This window comes from Rhinoraja longicauda, chromosome 13, assembly GCF_053455715.1.
Source record: "Rhinoraja longicauda isolate Sanriku21f chromosome 13, sRhiLon1.1, whole genome shotgun sequence".
In the NCBI taxonomy this organism is placed as follows: Eukaryota; Metazoa; Chordata; class Chondrichthyes; order Rajiformes; family Arhynchobatidae; genus Rhinoraja; species Rhinoraja longicauda.
This window is the reverse complement of record NC_135965.1, coordinates 21,078,040-21,098,469: the sequence shown is the minus strand read 5'-3', so window position 1 is coordinate 21,098,469 and position 20,430 is coordinate 21,078,040. Positions and strand designations below refer to the sequence as shown.

The 20,430-nt window shown below is 45.1% G+C and overlaps 1 protein-coding gene across 4 annotated transcripts in view; it reads right to left on the bottom strand.

Moving 5' to 3' along the window:
• LOC144599524 (neprilysin-like) overlaps positions 1-20,430 on the bottom strand; it is a 125,998-nt gene that overhangs the window by 66,601 nt on the left and 38,967 nt on the right. For all 4 annotated transcript variants that reach the window (XM_078410518.1, XM_078410517.1, XM_078410516.1 and 1 more), the window contains exons 5-8: positions 4,748-4,828; positions 4,568-4,663; positions 2,740-2,858; positions 1,151-1,216 (exon numbers count right to left, since the gene is read on the bottom strand). In XM_078410518.1, the coding sequence (XP_078266644.1) occupies positions 1,151-1,216; positions 2,740-2,858; positions 4,568-4,663; positions 4,748-4,828 (362 nt within the window). The remainder of the gene's footprint in view (positions 1-1,150; positions 1,217-2,739; positions 2,859-4,567; positions 4,664-4,747; positions 4,829-20,430) is intronic.

Genomic DNA, 20,430 nt, shown 5'->3' with positions numbered 1-20,430 from the left:
TTACAGCGAGGTTAAACTAATATCCCCTGCCTGCACTGCCATAACCCTCCATTCCCTGCCTATCCATCTTAGTAAGGACTCTTTTATTTAGACATACAGCACGGAAACAGGCCCTTCGGCCCATTGAGTTCGCACCGACAAGCGATCACCCCGCAAACTAGCACTATCTTACACACTAGGAACAATTTACAATTTTTTTACCGAAGCCAAATAAGCTACAAATTTGTACGTCTTTGCAGTGTGGCAGGCATCTGGAGCACCCGAAGAAAACGCACGTGGTCACAGGGAGAACGTACAAACTCCATACAGACAGCACCTACAGTCAGGATTGAACCTGGGTCTCTCGTTCTGTAAGGCAGCAACTCTACCGCTGTGCCACTGTGCCACCCGTGTCGTTTCTCCGAACTAGGCGACCGTTTCTCTGAACTTTTGCGCTCGATCTGCCAAGGTCTGCTGTATCTCCCTGGTGCCAACCATTTTAACTCCCCTTCCCATTCCCATTCTGATCTTTCTGTCCTGGGCCTCCTCCCTTACCAGAGTGGGGACTAGAAAGAAGATGATTGGAAACTTACCATCGTGCTAATGGAAGTGTACACCAAACCTTGATTGTGAGCATTCCTATAAGCTTTCCTTCATTTATCAAATCTTGTACTTAGGCTTGTACTAGCTGGAATTTAGAAGACTGAGGGGGGATCTTATAGAAACATATAAAATTCTTAAGGGGTTGGAGAGGCTAGATGCGGGAAGATTGTTCCCGATGTTGGGGGAGTCCAGAACCAGGGGTCACAGCTTAAGGATAAGGGGGAAGTCTTTTAGGACCGAGATGAGAAAACATTTCTTCACACAGAGAGTGGTGAGTCAGTGGAATTCTCTGCCACAGAAGGTAGTTGAGGCCAGTTCATTGGCTATATTTAAGAGGGAGCTAGATGTGGCTCTTTTTGCTAAAGGGATCAGGGGGTATGGAGAGAAGGCAGGTACAGGTTACTGAGCTGGATGATCAGCCATGATCATATTGAATGGTGGTGCAGGCTCGAAGGGCCGAATGGCCTACTCCTGCACCTATTTTCTATGTTTCTATGTTTTCCCGACTGATTAACATTACATTCTTTGTTCAAGAATAATGACCAATGTTAAAATGAGAATCACCTACCTCTTTGTATGCTCCTGTGCACGCATAGTAATCCCGGGAAGGCATACCAAGGTTAGGCTGATCGATCTATGAATTCATCAAAAGTTAAAGTGGGGTTAATAGATTGTCGGTTACAGCTTTCTTTAATTCTCCAATCTACAAAACCAGTCATAGGAGCAGAATTAGGGCATTCAGCCCATCCAGTCTGCTCCATCTTTCAATGATGGCTGAACTATTTTTCCCTCTTGACCCCAAACTCCTCCCTTCTCCCTGTAACCTTTGACACCCTTACTAATTAAGAACCTATCAACTTCCATTTAAAAAGTAACCAATGATTTGGCCTCCATAGCCGCCTGTGGCTCTGATTCTAGTCTCTCTTTCCCACGTCCACTATTGCTAAGCTTTTCATGATCTGGTAAGTTTCAATGAGATCCCCCCCCTCAATCTTCTAAACTACAGCGAGTACAGGCCCAGAGCCTTCAAACGCTCCTCATACGTTAACACAATCATCCTTGGGATCTGACACCCTTTTGTCTCCATTTCACCTCTAGCCTTTGTCACTTACTCTACTCTTTCGCCAATCAACCTGTGGCTACCTATCACTTGCCAGGCTTTGTCCTGCCCCAACTTTCATTTCCACCATTCTCGCTCATGCTACAATCAGCCTGAAGAAGGCTCCCAACCCAAAACGTCATCTCCACAGATGTTGCCTGGCCCACTGAGTTCCTGCAGCACTTTATGTTTTGCTCAAGAATCCAGTATCTGTAGTTGCCTGTGTCTCCCTAGTATTGATTCTGCCTCCCCTAGATTGACATTGGATATCTATTCCCATTATATTCTTCTCCCACAACTCCCACACTTTCCTCTATTGCCTCTGCACTGATTATAATCAAAGGTCTTAATCCTCCCTGACCTGCCATCTTTAGCTCAGAATATGCTTTTGAAATTGTTCTACTCCAAACAGAAACAATATTTTACAGCCTCCCTTCCATTGACTCCATCTACACTTCACGCTGCCTCGGCAAGGCCACCAGCATTATCAAGGATCAGTCACACCTCGGTCACTCTTTCTTCCTCCCTCTCCCATCAGTTTAGTTTAGTTTAGTTTAGTTTAGAGATACAGTGTGGAAATAGGCCCTTTGGCCCACCGAGTCCGCGCCAACCAGCAATCACCCATGCACTAGTTCAGTCCGACACACAAGGGACAATTTACAGAAACTAATTGACCTACAAACCCGCACCTCTTTGGAAAGAACAGAAGTTTGAAAACGCATACCTGCAGATTCAGGGACAGTTTCGTCCCAGCTGATATCACGCAACTGAACTGTCCTCTCATCAGCCTGACCTCCCATCTACCTCATTGGAGACCTTTGAACTATCTTTAATCGGACTTCAAAACAATATCTTCGCACAAAATGCTGTACCTTTATCCTTTATCTGTACACTGTTAACAGCTTGATTGTAATCATGTATTATCTGTTCTTGGACTGGATAGCACGCAAACAAAAAACCTTTCACTGTACCTTGGTACACATGACAATAATAACTAAACTAAACAAACTAGCTAAATGGACCATTGAACAAAAAATATTCTCAAAAAAGGCACGCACGTGGATGATGTGAACATTTGAGTTTTTGTCATCGGTTCCAACATAAAAGTCGATAAGGACACGTTTTCCATATTTGGCATTCATTGTTGATAGGATCTTCTCAAGTGACCATGTCTTACCTGGAAGAAAGAAAATAGAGTTTATAATCTTCCAAAACCTTTTCACCTTCAGTAACATGAATATATTTTCTCTCCCTCCCAAAGGCAAATGTGAGCAGGATTACAGGAAGTCGCACTCCTTGTCCGAATGCAAGCAAGCACGTTTGGACATCAAAGCCAGAAATTAATCTCATAAGATGCCGTTGACTTAGAGGAGAGGAATATGCGTTGGCCAATGTGGAACCTTTTGATGCATGAGCAGGTCATAGAGTGTCATAGAGTCATACAGCAAGGAAACAGGCCCTTCAGCCCAACTGGCCCATGCTGACCAATGTGCCCCACTTACACTAGTCCCTCCTGCCCACATTTGGCCCACTAAATCTCTCCTATCCATGTACCAGTCCAAACGTCTTTTAAATGTTGTTATTGGTCCTTTGGCCCACCGAGTTTATGTCGACCATCAATCACCCATTTTATGTTATATGTTAACATAATTATCATATAGCGATAATATTGTACTTTTCTATGTTAAAATTTCTATGTTCTCGCTCTTTCGCATCCACTCCCTACACACTAAGGGCGATTTGGAGAAGCTAATTAACCTACAAACACGCTCATCTTTGGGATGTGGGAGGAAACCAGAGCACCCGAAGGAAACCCACGCAGTCACAGGGAGAATGTGCAAACTCCACACAAAAAGCACCCGAAGGTCAGGATTGAACCTGGGACTCTTGTGCTGTAAGGTAGTGGCTCTTCCCGCTCGTTTAAAATACATTTGGAATTCTTGAATAGTAAGGGTGTCAAAGGTTATGGGGAGAAGGCAGGAGAATTGGGATGAGATGGAAAAATAAATCAGACATGATCGAACAGCCGAGTGTGCTCCAATTCTACTCCTATGTCTCACGATCTTACAGTGTGACAGTGTGTGGCGTAGATTGAAGAAAATAGAAACAAGGAACTGCAAATAATGGTTAATACATAAAAGTACACAAAATGCTGGAGTGACTCGCATGACAGACAGTATGTCTGGAGAACATGGATAGTGACATTTCGGGTCTGAAGAAAGATCTCAACTTCAAACGTCACTCATTCTTTTTCTCCAGAGATGCTGTCTGAGACCACTGAGTCTTTCCACTGACTGGTTAGCATGCAACAGGTAAAGCTTTTCAATGTACCCTGGTACACGTGACAATGAACAAAACAAAACTAAACATTCTCCTGCCTTCTACCCATAACCTTGTGACACCCTTACTAATCAAGAACCATCAATCTCAGTTTTTAAAGTATCCAATGACTTGGCCTCCACAGTCATCTTTACTTAGAGATAAAGCGCGGAAACAAGCCCTTCGGCCCACCGAGTCCATGCAGACCAGCAATCACCCCGTACACTAGCACTATACTACACACTAGGGACAATAGGAAACCGGAGCCCCCGGAGAAAACCCATGTGGCCACAGGGAGAATGTACAAACTCTGTACAGGCAGCACCTGTAGTCAGGATCGAACCCATGTCTCTGGTGCTGTGAGGTAGCAGCTCCACCACTGCGCCATTGTGCCAACCTATTGTGTTACTGTGCCGCCCGTCTGTGGCAATGAATTCCACAGATCTGCCACCCTCTGGCTAAAGAAATTCCTCCTCATCCCCATTCTGAAGGTACGTTCTATGCACTAAACCGGCAGCTTTGATTGGACATTAAACTGTGCTACGTGGAGCTGTGTTGAGATCTTACCGTAAGTAGTCTCCCAGTCATCTGTTGCAACGGGCCACTCAGACAGGTCCTTCAGCATGGCGATCAATGGCTTCCCGCCTTTGTTCTCAATGGCCGCTGAGGTAAACACAGGGAGAGATGTTAGTGCGAGTCAGGGCTACGGTGGGAAACAGCTGGAGTAATGGCAGGACCGTCACTTACTTTGATTCGTGCATGACTGGTACAGTGTCTTTGCTTTCTGAATCGCCACAGAACCTTCATCGCCAGGCTTCTCCAGTACATCTAGCAGCAGCGGGAAAACATGACATCAGTGGGGGCGAATTGACTTGGGAACATTCGTGGAAGAATTAGCCACCAAAGAAGCAAAGCATCGCATCCAAAGGTCAAAGAACGTTTAGAAGGAAGAGGGGGGGACCTCATTGAAACTTACCAAACAGTGAAAGGCCTGGACATAGTGGATATGTAGAGGTTGAGGGGGGATCTTATTGAAACATATAAGATAATTAGGGGATTGGACACATTAGAGGCAGGAAACATGTTCCCAATGTTGGGGGAGTCCAGAACAAGGGGCCACAGTTTAAGAATAAGGGGTAGGCCATTTAGAATGGAGATGAGGAAGAACTTTTTCAGTCAGAGAGTGGTGAAGGTGTGGAATTCTCTGCCTCAGAAGGCAGTGGAGGCCAGTTCGTTGGATGCTTTCAAGAGAGAGCTGGATAGAGCTCTTAAGGATAGCGGAGTGAGGGGGTATGGGGAGAAGGCAGGAATGGGGTACTGATTGAGAGTGATCAGCCATGATTGCATTGAATGGCGGTGCTGGCTCGAAGGGCTGAATGGCCTACTCCTGCACCTATTGTCTATTGTCTATTGTCTATAGTGGGAGAGTCTAGGAGGCCATAGCCTCAGAATAAAAGGACATACCTTTAGAAAGGACACGAGGAGGAATTTGTGGATTTAATTGCCGCAGATGACAGTGGAGGCCAAGTCAATGAATGTATTTAAGGCGGAGATTAACAGATTCTTGATTAGTAAGGGTGTCAGGCATTAAGGGAAAAGGGCAGAATGGGGTTGAAATGCAAAGATAGATCAACCATGATTGAATGACGGAGTAGACTTGATGGGCCGAATGGCCTAAGTCTGCGGCAATGGGATTCACCACCGTCTGACTCTTCCCTACAGGCAGGGTTTCCATAGACTCAACCCTGCAGAGGCTACTGAGGATAGAAAAGGATGTTCTACCAATGTGGCGTTCCCGTGGCAACAAGGCAACCCGTGGTTAATATGGTAACGTGACTGTTATTGGACCAGAATATCAAATATAGTCTGCATATATTTGCAGCTTAATCTGTAGACTGATAGTTTTATGCTTCCACAATAACAATCGGAGGTGATCTGTGGGCAATTCGTAACGTGTATTTGCAAGAAGGGAGATGTGTGGTATTACCCATTTGAAAAAAGTTAGAATGCAGAACAAAAGACAGAGTACTGACACCCTTTTGTCTCCTTTTCACCTCCGGTGTTGTCACTTACTCCACCGATCTGCCAATCAACCCCCCCCCCTCCACACGTGAATTCACCTATCAGCGGTCACCTCTCACATGTATCCACCTATCATTCATCACCCTCTCACCTGGAGGTCCCGTTCCCACCTCTTTTCCAGCTCTCGCGCCTCTCCCAGTCTGAAGAATGATCCCGACCCGAAATGCTGCCTGTCCGTTCCCTCCACAGATTCAGCCTGACCTGCTGAGTTCTTCCAGCACTTTTGTGTTTTACTCAAAATTCCAGCATCTGCAGTTTTTTTTATGTCTCCGTTGTCACTGTTAGACTCTGGCTTATCAGGAATAACCAGTAATTTATTGTACAGGCCCACCACTGACTTTCCGGAATCCTTGGTTGCAGAGCCTTTGTGGACTATCCGTTTTGCTGAACCAACAGAAGTCACGGCCTCTGAGAGGAGTCCAACGGTACCGGGATGGACGGTCTGCCTAGGGTCTGAGATACAGCCTGCAAAGTCAGTCTTGGGTGTCAGCTGTGAGAACGGATAGAAACATAGACACATAGAAAGATATGTGCAGGAGTAGGCCATTTGGCCCTTCGAGCCAGCACCACCATTCAATATGAACATGGCTGTTCATCTAAAATCAGTACCCCGTTCCTGCTTTTTCCCCATATCCCTCGATTCCTTTAGCCCTCAGAGCTAAATATAACTCCCCCTCGAATACATCCAGTGAATTGGCCTCCACTGCCTTCTGTGGCAGAGAATGCCACAGATCCACAACCCTCTGGGCCGAGCTGGAGTTCCAGAGCCCCAGCCGCAGGCGGCAAATTCGACCCGCCGATCGGTGCTGAAGTTCCGACGCGGTTTGTGGGGTGAGGGGGGGGGGGGGGGGGGGGGGGGGATTTCAAGTGTGCTCTCGTAATTTTGTCCAGATTAAAGGAGGTGCCGGACCATCAGTTGCCGGAAAATCGGTGGTGGGCTTGTATATTTATCATTACCGTTGTTTTGTTCAATGGGCCTCTGGAACTACAGCAAGTAAGATTTTTATTGTTCTGTTGGATATAGAAACATAGAAACATAGAAAATAGGTGCAGGAGTAGGCCATTCAGCCCTTCGAGCCTGCACCGCCATTCAATATGATCATGGCTGATCATCCAACTCAGTATCCCGTACCTGCCTTCTCTCCATACCCCCTGATCCCTTTAGCCACAAGGGCCACATCTAACTCCCTCTTAAATATAGCCAATGAACTGGCCTCAACTACCTTCTCTGGCAGAGAATTCCACAGATTCACCACTCTCTGTGTAAAAAAAAACTTTCTCATCTCGGTCCTAAAAGACTTCCCCCTTATCCTTAAACTGTGACCCCTTGTTCTGGACTTCCCCAACATCGGGAACAATCTTCCTGCATCTAGCCTGTCCAACCCCTTAAGAATTTTGTAAGTTTCTATAAGATCCCCCCTCAATCTTCTAAATTCCAGCGAGTACAAGCCGAGTCTATCCCGTCTATGACAATTAAATACTCATGAATACAATTAACTCATGAATGATAGAATCATACTGCACAGAAACTGGCCCTTCAGCCCAGCTTGATCATGCCGACCATTTAGACTAGTCCCACTTGCCTGTATTTGGCCCATGTCCATCTAAACCTTTCCTATCCATGTTACCTGTCCAAATGCCTTTTAAGTATTGTTATCGTTTCTGCCTCAACTACTTCTTCCAGCAGCTCATTCCATACACCCACTCAGATTCCTATTAAATCTTTCACCTCGTGCCTTAAACTTATGTCCTCTGATCTCGTCAAAACATAAGGTGCTGGTGGAACTCAAAGGGTCAATGTGCATCTGCGGAGGGAATGGATAGTCGAGGTTTCGGGTTGGGACCTGCCATTTATCGCAAGATCCGAGACATTTCAGTTTAGTTTATTGTCACGTGTTCTGAGGTAGAGTGAAAAGCTTTTGTTGCATGCTGACCAGTCAGCGGAAAGACAATACATGATTACAATCGAGCCATTTACAGTGTATAGATACATGATAAGGGAATAACGTTTAGTGCAAGGTAGAGCCAGTAAAGTCCGATCAAGGATAATCCGAGTGTCACCAATGGGGCAGATAGTAGTTCAGGACTGCTCCACAGTTGTGGTAGGGTGATTCAGTTGCCTGATAACAGTTGGGAAGAAACTGTCCCTGAATCTGGAGGTGTGCATTTTCACACTTCTATACCTTTTGCCCGAAGAGAGAGTGGCCAACATGCGATTCATCCTTGATTATGCTGGGTTCGATCCTGACCACGGGTGCTGTCTGTCCGTTCTTCTCATGACCTGTGTGGGTTTTCTCCGGGATTATCCGGTTTCCTCCCACACTTCAAAAACGTACTAATTGGCTAATTGGCTTAGTAAAATTGTAAATTGTCCCAAGTGTGTGGATGATAGTGTTAGTGTGTGTGGATCGCTGGGTGGAGTGGACTTGGTGGGCCGAAGGGCCTGTTTCCTCACTGTACCTCTAAACTGTATGCAACTAGTGTAGAGGTGATTGATGGCCTGTGTGGACTCGGTGGCTGGAAGGGACTGTTTCCATGCTGTATCTGTGAACTAAACTTTCCAAACACTGAGAGACTGTACTTCAAGAATAATTGGTCAAATATTTGCAAGTACACCTTTTAAATTGCAAAGGGAAAGCTTGCCCAGTGTGTCCAAGAGTAGCAGTGGGAAAATTCTGACCCATTATCAGCAGCGGTTGCAGTTTCAGCTGCTTCAACACGTTATCTCCACTGTGAAGCCACAATCCCTTCGGGTTATATTTAGCTTTTGTTTACCGGCTGCTCAGGAACCACTTAGCATGGTAATGGCTGAGAGGAAATAATTATTTACCGGGATGCCTGATTCCTGCAAGTGATTTTTGGTTTCTTATTATATCTGCAGTTCTTGAGCAATGCATATCTCTGAAGATCTGTCCTGGGCCCAGCTCAATGATGCAATCACAAAGAATGCAGGGTAAGTTTATCTCAAAAAGAACGCTGCTTAAAATAGAGCCAAACCACCTCCACAAAGTGCTGGAGTAGCTCAGCGGGACAGGCGACATCTCTGAAGGACACGGATAGGCGACGTTTCGGGTCGAGACCTTTCTTCATACTGATTGTAGTAGGGGCATGAAAGAAGTGGGATCGGTACAAAGCCTGGCAACTGATAGGCGAAATAAAGATAAGGACCTGGTGCATGGGAGCATGCGATGCACAAGTATGGGATGGCACAGCTGGTAGAGTCGCTGCCTCACAGCAGCAGAGACCCAGGTTCAATCCTGACCTCGGGTGCTGTCTGTGTGTGTGTGTGGAGTCTGAACGTTCTCCCTGTGACCGTGCACTTTTCCGCCGGTGCTCCACTTTCCTCCAACATCCCAAAGACGTGCGGGTTTGTACATTAGTTGGCTTCTGCAAATTGTCAGTGTGCAGGGAGTGGATGAGAAAGTGGGATAACATAGAACTGGTGTGAACAAGTGATCAATGATCGGCGTGGAGTCGATGAAGTCGGTGTGGAGTTATTTCCATGCTGTATTTCTAAGCTAAATTGACTGCCGGGTTTCCTAAATGACAGCGTGCCTATACTCCAGATACATTTCATTGGTGATTGTTATCACCCTGGAAGCCTCTGCATTATGGAGATCCAAGAATCTTGAGATCAGCTAAGGTCTTGTTGAATGATGGAAATGGTTAAAAAAAAAATCACCCCACTCCTATTCTTTATTTCTTTCTGTTCCATGTCCACATTTTACAAGTTGCATTTTAAAAGCAACATTTTAAGGTTGACGTTATAAATTATATAACTGACGCAAGGATGGCACAGTGGCGCAGAGGCAGAGTTGTTGACTTACAACGCCAGAGACCAGGCTGAATCCTGACTACGAGTGCTGTCTGTACAGAGTTAGTACGCTCTCCCTGCGACCGCGTGGGTTTTTCCTGGGTGCTCCGGTTTCCTCCCACACTCCAAAGAGTGTGTTAATTGTCGGTTAATTTGCTTTGAAATAGTAAATTGTCCCTAGTGTGTGGGATAGTGGAAGTGTACAGGTTAACTGCTGGTCAGCGCGAACTCGGTGGGCCGAAGGACCTGTTTCTGCACTGTATCTAAAGTCTAAAGACTAAAGGATTTAATCAGTGTTGAAAGGAATTCCCAAATACTCTTTTAAGTAGAATTTCAAGGTATTTCAATTTGTTATTTTTAGTTAAAAATGAACATTTCAAGTCCAAATCCACCACCTAATGTAAACTTTTGCTCTACACTTGAGGTTAAAAATAAGAGGATGAAAGAAAGCTAGTGATTTGTAGTGTTCAAAGCTTCCAGTAACATGTTGAGAGGTTCTGGAGCCAAAATGTCTGTGGTCTCCTCACTGGAGTAACATGAACATATGCCATGATTACAGACCAGCCGTGGCTTAATCAGTTCCTCAATGAACACAGTGTATCTTTTGAAGATAGGCACAAAATGCTGGAGTAACTCAGCGGGACAGGCAGCATCTCTGGAGAGAAGGAATGGTTGATGTTTCAGGTCAAGACCCTTCTTCAGATTGAAAGTCACAGGAAAGGGAAACAAGAGATATAGACGATGATGTTGACAGATGTAGGACAGATGAATGAATGATCTGCAAAAAAGTGACAATGAGAAAGGAAACAGGTCATGGTCAGCTGTAGCAAGGTGAGAATGAAAAGCTTGGGTTGAGGAGGAATGGAGAGAGAGGGAAAGCAGGGGTTACTTGAAGTTAGAGAAATCAATATTCATATATTTTCGTTCTCATCTCGCGACAGCTAACAATGACCTGTTTCCTTTATTATGGTTACATTTCGCATATCTTTCATTCATTTGTTCGATATCTCTCGACATCATTGTCTATATCTCTCGCTCCTAATTCCCGTGACTTTCAGTCTGAAGAAATGTCACCCATTCCTTCTCTCCAGAGATACTGCCTGTCCTGCTGAGTTTCTCCAGCATTTCTTGTCTATCTTCTGTTTAAACCAGCTTCTGTAGTTCCTTCCTACACAGTGTTTCTTTTGTCAGAGCCATGACCAACATTCAGCCTTGAAGGAGTCCACACTTGTATTTTCCACTCTATGTTACCCTGGGACTTATGATCCAATATAGTATCCAAACCGAGTGACTCTTTGTGTACTGGTCACAGAAATGGATCTGCAATCATCCATAAGTTCATAAGTTCATAGGTTATAGGAGCAGAATTAGGACATTTGGACCATCAAGTCTACTCCGCGATTCAATCATGGCCGATCTATCTTTCCCTCTTAACCCCATTCTCCTGCCTTCTCCCCATAACGCCTTTCAGAAAGCCTTCGACAAGGTCCCACATAGGAGATTAGTGGGCAAAATTAGAGCACATGGTATTGGGGGTAGGGTACTGACATGGATAGAAAATTGGTTGACAGACAGAAAGCAAAGACTGGGGATAAATGGGTCCCTTTCGGAATGGCGGGCAGTGACCAGTGGGGTACCGCACGGTTCGGTGCTGGGACCCCAGCTATTTACGATATACATTAATGACTTAGATGAAGGGATTAAAAGTACCATTAGCAAATTTGCAGATGATACTAAGCTGGGGGGTAGTGTGAATTGTGAGGAAGATGCAATAAGGCTGCAGGGTGACTTGGACAGGTTGTGTGAGTGGGCGGATACATGGCAGATGCAGTTTAATGTAGATAAGTGTGAGGTTATTCACTTTGGAAGTAAGAATAGAAAGGCAGATTATTATCTGAATGGTGTCAAGTTAGGAAGAGGGGATGTTCAACGAGATCTGGGTGTCCTAGTGCATCAGTCACTGAAAGGAAGCATGCAGGTACAGCAGGCAGTGAAGAAAGCCAATGGAATGTTGGCCTTCATAACAAGAGGAGTTGAGTATAGGAGCAAAGAGGTCCTTCTACAGTTGTACCGGGCCCTGGTGAGACCGCACCTGGAGTATTGTGTGCAGTTTTGGTCTCCAAATTTGAGGAAGGATATTCTTGCTATTGAGGGCGTGCAGCGTAGGTTCACTAGGTTAATTCCCAGAATGGCGGGACTGTCGTATGTTGAAAGGCTGGAGCAATTAGGCTTGTATACACTGGAATATAGAAGGATGAGGGGGGATCTTATTGAAACATATAAGATAATTAGGGGATTGGACACATTAGAGGCAGGAAACATGTTCCCAATGTTGGGGGAGTCCAGAACAAGGGGCCACAGTTTAAGAATAAGGGGTAGGCCATTTAGAACGGAGATGAGGAAGAACTTTTTCAGTCAGAGAGTGGTGAAGGTGTGGAATTCTCTACCTCAGAAGGCAGTGGAGGCCAGTTCGTTGGATGCTTTCAAGAGAGAGCTGGATAGAGCTCTTAAGGATAGCGGAGTGAGGGGGTATGGGGAGAAGGCAGGAACGGGGCACTGATTGAGAGTGATCAGCCATGATCGCATTGAATGACGGTGCGGTGCGGTGCGGTGCTCACTGGGCTGCACCCGGACAGGGCTGCACCCTTTTGCAAGTCTTGCTTATATCACCAATTTAAATTGCCTGATTGTCCAATTTACCAGACTTCTCACTTAAATGATCAACCAATCCACATATTCTCTTCTGACTGACTTATTGCACTGTGATTCCCACTCACTTACAGCCAATGGTGGTCCTCTCTCCAACTTCCCGACCTTTACAGACTGATTAACAGTGCCCTATTGGCGCTCTTTTTAAACTGCCGTTTCTACCACTATTAACAGGTACTTACTTTCAGCCAATGGTGGTCCACTCTCCAACTTCCCGACCTTTACAGACCTTTACAGAGTAACTCAGCGGGTCAGGCAGCATCTCAGGAGAGAAGGAATGGGTGACGTTTCGGGTCGAGACCCTTCTTCAGACTGAAGAAGGGTCTCGACCCGAAATGTCACCCATTCCTTCTCTCCTGAGATGCTGCCTGTCCCACTGAGTTACACCAGCATCTTGTGTCTACCTTCTATTTGAACCAGCACTCGTGACTTTAATCTTTGCGAGCAACTCAATAAAAATTGTGAAATTGCAAAACACAGCAGAAATCTTCCAAAGAACCCCTGAGGCCAATAACCTATCATCACCACTGGAAAAAGTAAGTGGTGTCGCTGGTTTTAATTAAGAACAGAGGCAATACATGAAACCCCACTGTGCAGTAATTCTTCAGACTTGATAACTGAGCTTCAGGGAAATGACTGCCTAGAATTCTGGGGATGGTAAAATTGGAAGCAACAACACAAAAGAACAGAGGGAAAAGAATATGAAATTGTTTCATGAAGATGGTCATTAGTTTAGTTTAGATGTACAGCACGGAAACAGGCCCTTCAGCCCACCTAGTCCGTGCTGACCATTGATCAGTGTGTAGAATATATCCTACACACTAGGGACAATTTACAATTTTTACTGAAGACAAATTAACCTGTAAACATATACATCTTGAAGTGTGGGAGGAAACCGGAGCGCCCGGAGAAAGCCCACACGGTCACGGGGAGAAATTACAAACTCCGTACAGACAACACCCATGTTCGTGATCGAACCCGGATCTCTGGAGCTGTAAGGCAGCAAGTTTACTGTTCGCCACTGTGCCGCCCTGATACAGTTTTGGTTTAGGTTTATTATTGTCATGTGTTAATTTTAGTTTTGTTTATTATCGTCACGTGGTAGGAGGTACGGTGAAAAGCGTTTCTGTTGCGTGCTATCCAGTCAGCAAAAAAACTAGCTTCGCTTAGCTTAAAGATCCATCATGGAAAAAGCCCTTCGGCCCACCAAGTCTGCGCTGACCAGCGATCACACTGTACACTAGTTCTGTCATACACACTAGGGACAATGTACAAAAGCCAGTTAACCTCCAACCCTGCACGTCTTTGGATTGTTGGAGGAAACCGGAGTACCTGGAGAAAACCTACGAGGTCACAGGGAGAACATGCAAAGCCCGTACATTGTCAGGTTCGAACCAGGGTCTTTGGTGGTGTAAGGCAACAACTCTACCGCTGCGCCACTGTGCCGCCCAATATTGTCAAATGTCTCCAGATGCAGTGAAAAGCTTTAGCTTTAGGTTTTGGTTTAGGTTTATTATTGTTATGTGCTTAGTTTAATTTAGTTTATTATTATTACATGTATCGACGTACAGTGAAAAGAGTTTTTTTTGTGTGCTATCCAGTCAGCGGAAAGATTATACATGATTACAATCAAGCTGCCCACAGTGCACGGATACTGGATAAAGGGAATAATGTTATGTGCATGATAAAGTCCAGCAAAGCCCGATTAAAGATAGTCTGAGGGTCTCCAATGAGATAGATGGGAGGTCAGGATGTGATAGGATGGTTCAGTTACATGATAACAGCTGGGCCTACTCCTGCACCTATTGCCTATTGCCTATTGTCTAAGACAATGCCCCTGAATCTGGAGGTGTGTGTTTTCATACCTCTGTATCTTTTGTCTGGTGGGAGAGGAGAGAAGAGAGAGTGACTAGGGCGAGACTGGCCCTAACTTATTTCACTTGCATGAAGGGAAATTTACAGTGGCCAATTAACTTACCAGCGCATCTTCAGGCTGTGGGAAGAAAATGGAGACCTTCATGGTCATGGAGAGAAGGTACAAACTCTAAACGGTCAGTTTGATACAAAATGCTGGAGTAACTCAGCGGGTCAGGCAGCATCTCGGGAGAGAACGAATGGGTGACGTTTCGGGTCGAGACCCTTCTTCAGACTGAAGAAGGGTCTCGACCCGAAACGTCACCCATTCCTTCTCTCCTGAGATGCTGCCTGTCCCACTGAGTTACACCAGCATCTTGTGCCTACCTTCTATTTGAACCAGCATCTGCAGTTATTTTCCTACACATCTAAAGTTTGATCGTCTTTGGTTTCCTCGTGTTTTTGGAGAGAAGGTACAAACACTTCACAGATAGCATCTAAAGTCCGATTGCCTTTGGTTTCCTGGTGCTATTAGTCTCTGCCACTGTGCCAAGGGTTTTCAATGGGATTTGCTGCATGAATCAATATGATTTTCAGGAATGTGTCAGATAGGATTTCCTTCACGGCTTAGAATTCCCCCACGGTTCAGTAGACTGTTTCAGTATTTACTCTGCGAATTACTAGATAATATTTACATTGCAATCTGCTTAAAAGCTTCACCATCTACAATTTGGTTTCCTGAACTGGTTAACGATTACAAGGGAATCTCTTGGAATGTATTTGTAGCCTCTATCTCCTGGAGTATGTCAGACTTAATTAACAGTGAAATTTCCTGGTGTGTGTGAACAATACTTATTGGATTCTGGCCATAATTTTTGGTAAAGTCTACGTTAAAACGTTAGCGTATAACATGGGATTTCCTGGATCTAGAATGAGTTGGAATTTAGATCCACCTTTTCTGGGGTGTGATTTGCAGACTTTGTCAAACATTTGCAGAGGGAATTCCTGTAAAATGTCACACAGTTAACGCAAGGTTTCCTGGACTATAGGGTGTCCAGGAGGTGTATGTAATTGGAGAGGGAATCCTGGAACTTTTCCTACATTTTCCCTTAGTTCTTCCTGTTCCACACTGTCTCGGCAAGGCCACCAGCATAATCAAGGACGGGTCGTACCCCAGAAACTTCCTCTTCTCCCCTCTCCAATCAGGCAAGAGGTACAGGTGTGTAAAAACGCACACCTCCAGAGTCAGGGACAGTTTCTTCTCAGTTGTTGTCGGGCAACTCAACCATCCTACCAGCAATTAGAGAGCAGTCCTGACCTCATCTACCTCATTGGAAACTCTCGGACTATCTTTGATCGGACTAGACTTTATCTTACACTAAATGTTATTCTGGTTAGTTTCTTTATCATGTATCGGTACACTGTGGATGGCTGGATTGTAATCATATATATCATATTTCCGCTGACTGGTTAGCACGTAACAAAAGCTTTTCACTGTAGCTTAGTACACACGATAATAAAACAAACTAAACAAAAAATCTTTACAATGGGATTACAGCGATTTAAAAGTTGATAGGTTTTGCATCAAAGCCATGTTTTCAAAGTATCTGTACAGCTTGGTTCATCAACTGCTCTGCCCAAGATTTTATTCCTTGGAGGGCAGGAGGATGAAATTGGGAGGTCATGCTTCAGTTTTACAAGACATTGGTGAGGTCCCATTTAGAGTATTGTGTTCAGTTTTGGTCACCCTGTTATAGGAGAGATGTTGTTAACCTGGTAAGAGTGCAGAGAAGATTTATAGGGATGTTGCCAGGACTCGATGGCTTGAGCTATAGGGAAAGGTTGAGCAGGCTAGGACTTTATCCATTGGAGTGCAGGAAGATGAGGGGTGACCTTATAGAGATGTACAAAATCATGAGAGGAATAGATTGGGTAATCACACAGAGCCTTTTACCCAGAGCAGTGGAATTGAGAATCAGAGGATATACAGTATGTTTAAGGTGAGGGAGGAAAGATTTCACAGATACCTGAGGGGCAACCTTTTTACACAAACGGTAGTAGGTGTATGGAACGAACTGCCGGAGGAGGTAGTTGAGGCAGGTATTGTCACAATGTTTATGAAACATTTGGACAGGTACATGGATGGGACAGGTTTAGAGGAGTATGGGCCAAACGCAAACAGGCAGGACTCATGTAGCTGGGTCATGTTGGTTGATGTTGTCAAGTTGTGCCAAAAGGCCTGTTTCTACTCTTTATGGCTCTTTATGACTGAAGGTACTGTTTGTACATAATTTGTACGTTCTCCCTGTGACTGCATGAGTTTTCTCCAGGCGCTCTGGTTTCCTCCCACACTCCAAAGACGTACAGGTTTGTAAGTTAATTGGCTTTGGTAAAAAAAATTATAAATTGTCCCTACTGTCCCACTTAGGCGATTTTTTAGGCGACTGTCATAGTCGCAGCAGGTCGCCAAAAAAATGGCGACTGGACGCCTCCCCACGACAATGTCTATGACAAGCCATAACAACCTACCACCTAGTCGACGTCAAGCTACGGTAAGCTACCGACAACCGGCGACCCAATCGCGGCGACTTAGGACGTCCACCTATGACCGCGCCTACAACAACCTACGACCACACAGGCGACAGCTTATGACAACTGAAGTCAACCTACGTCTACCCGCGACAAGCTATGACAAGCTACGAGTGGCGCAGCGGTAGAGTTGCTGCTTTACAGCGAATGCAGCGCCGGAGACTCAGGTTCGATCCTGACTACGGGTGCTGCACTGTAAGGAGTTTGTACGTTCTCCCCGTGACCTGCGTGGGTTTTCTCCGAGATCTTCGGTTTCCTCCCACACTCCAAAGACGTACAGGTATGTAGGTTAATTGGCTGGGTAAATGTAAAAAAAATTGTCCCTAGTGTGTGTAGGATAGTGTTAATGTGCGGGGATCGCTGGGCGGCACGGACTTGGAGGGCCGAAAAGGCCTGTTTCCGGCTGTATATATATGATATGATGATATGATATGATATGACCCTGGCGGCGATAACTGAAGACAGTTCACGTCATTTTCGCCTCCGGTTTTGACGCTGGTACCTGTTGCCGGTTGAGGTAGGTTGACGTAAGTAGTCGCCAATGGAATCCACTGAAGTCGGCACCGGCGACAACCTACATCACCTGGCGACAACCTGGCGACAACCTACGACAGCACCTACGTCAGGAGACGTCAAGCTACGATCATTGGCGTCAAACCAACAGTCGCCGAAATTTTTTAAACATTTCAAAATCCAGCGGCGATCAGAAAAACGCTATGATTCTTTGGAGACAATTTACGACCGTACAGGCGATACCCCGGCGACCATGTGGCGACAGCCTAGTCACCTGCAGTCGCCTAAAAAATCGCCTAAGTAGGACAGGGGATTGTCCTGCAAGTGGCTCCAGGACATAATCCTTCCTAAGTCGGGGAGTGCCTGTGTTCTGCACTCTGTTTTTTTTCTCTTTTGCACATCTCGTGCAGAGTATGATTTCCCAGGAGAGCACGTAAAACAAAGTTTTTCACTGTGTCATGATACGCACGACCATAATCCACCAACACCAATAATATTTTTGGAGACACAATGAACTGCAGATGCAGGAATCTTGAGCAAAACACAAAGTGCTGGAGTAATTCAGCGGGTCAGGCAGTATCTGAGGAGAAAATGGATAGATGTTGTTTTGGGTCAGGATCCTTCTTCCCACTGATTGGAGTGAGGGGGGGGGGGAGATGCTGGGTGGGGGCAGGACAAAGCCTGGTAAGTGATAGGTGGTTACCGTATGAGGTGGGGGGGGCGGGGGAGTTGTTTGATTGACTGATGGATGAAGTATATTTATGAACATGTTGCCTGGCAATATTATTATGCTTATTTTGGGATTTCCAGAGATGTATCAGTACTAACATTGGGATATCTTGCAGTGCCACTAATCCACGGGATATCCCTGAATCATTATTGGCAATGCAAATGTCTGGAGTGAATCACTATTTACAATTGGATTTCCTGGAAAGTGCCAACGATTATCAGAGTGTACACTGGTGATTTCAAGCTACTTCTTGAAGTTTGTTTGAATAACACAGGGTTTATTTATTGAGTACTAACAATTGTACTAACCTTTCCTGAAGTGTGTCAGTACTTACAAAGGAATTTCCTCCAATGTAAACGTATATTTAAATTTCATGGGGAATGTGATTAATTACAATGCAATTTCCTGGAGAACTTAGGCACGGGCGTCTCAGACCAAATAGACAATAGACAATAGACAATAGGTGCAGGAGGAGGCCATTCGGCCCTTCGAACCAGCACCGCCATTCAATGTGATCATGGCTGATCATTCTCAATCAGTACCCCGTTCCCGCCTTCTCCCCATACCCCCTGACTCCGCTATCCTTAAGAGCTCTACCTAGCTCTCTCTTGAATGCATTCAAAGAATTGGCCTCCACTGCCTTCTGACGCAGAGAATTCCAGATTCACAACTCTCTGACTGAAAAAGTTTTTCCTCATCTCAGTTCTAAATGGCCTACCCCTTATTCTTAAACTGTGGCCCCTTGTCCTGGACTCCCCCAACATTGGGAACATGTTTCCTGCCTCTAACGTGTCCAACCCCTTAATAATCTTATACGTTTCGATAAGATCTCCTCTCATCCTTCTAAGTTCCAGTGGTGCTGTGAGGCAGTGGATCGACCAGCTGCTCCGCTGATTCAAAACAGTGGGTCAAATTCCAATAAAATAATTTACTGTGCAATTTCATTGACCATTTCTTTATTTAAATTAATTATTTTGCAATGTTTCAGTTATTACATTAAGTGCACAACCTGGGCTGCTGTGAATATTTTTTGTGGTATTTTATAGAATGTGTTATGGAATCTTCAGATTGATGATTGAAAGATATGTCTTAGAAACAGGCCTTTTGACCCACCGAGTCCACACCGACCATCGATCATCCGTTCACACTGGTTCCATGTTCTCCCTCTTTCGCATCCACTCCCGACACACTCGGGGCAATTTACAGAGGGACAATTAACTTACAAACCCGCACGTCTTTGAGATGTGGGAGGAAACCGGATAACCCGGAGGAAACTCACACGATCACAGGGAGAACATGAAAACTGTACACACACAAACAGCACCCAAGGTCAGGATGGAACCCAGTTCTCTGGTGCTGTGAGGCAGTGGATCGACCAGCTGCTCCGCTGATTCAAAACGGTGGGTCAAAGCATTCACAAGCCCAACGTTATAGTTCTGAAACTTGCACTGTGAACTCTGTCATACCAGGAGATTTCCGGGAGCACACAGAAACGGTTCAGGAATGTTTTCAAAGCATTACAAATTTTTGGAATACAATTACCTAATAGACTTTAATGTGGACAATGGAACATAAAAAAATAGAAAATAGGTGCAGGAGGAGGCCATTTGGCCCTTCGACCCAACACCGCCATTCATTGTGATCATGGCTGATCATCCACAATCAGTAACCCGTGCCTTCCTTCACCCCATATCCCTTGATTCGACTAGCCCCTAGAGCTCTATCTAACTCTCTTTTAAATTCATCCAGTGAATTGGCCTCCACTGCCTTCTGTGGCAGAGAATTCCACAAATTCACAACACTCTGGGTGAAAAAGTTTCTTCTCACCTCAGTTTTAAATGGCCTTCCCTTTATTCTTAGACTGTAGCCCCTGGTTCTGGACTCTCCCAACATTGGGAATATTTTTCCTGCAACTAGCTTGTCCAGTCCTTTCATAATTTTATACGTCTCTATAAGATTCCCTCTCATCCTTCTAAACTCCAGTTAATACAATCTTTCCAATCTTTCCTCATATGACAGTCTCGCCATCTCAGGGATTAACCTCGTGAATCTACGCTGCATTGCCTCAATAGCAAGGATGTCCTTCCTCAAATTAGGAGACCAAAACTGCACACAATACTCCAGATGTGATCTCACCAG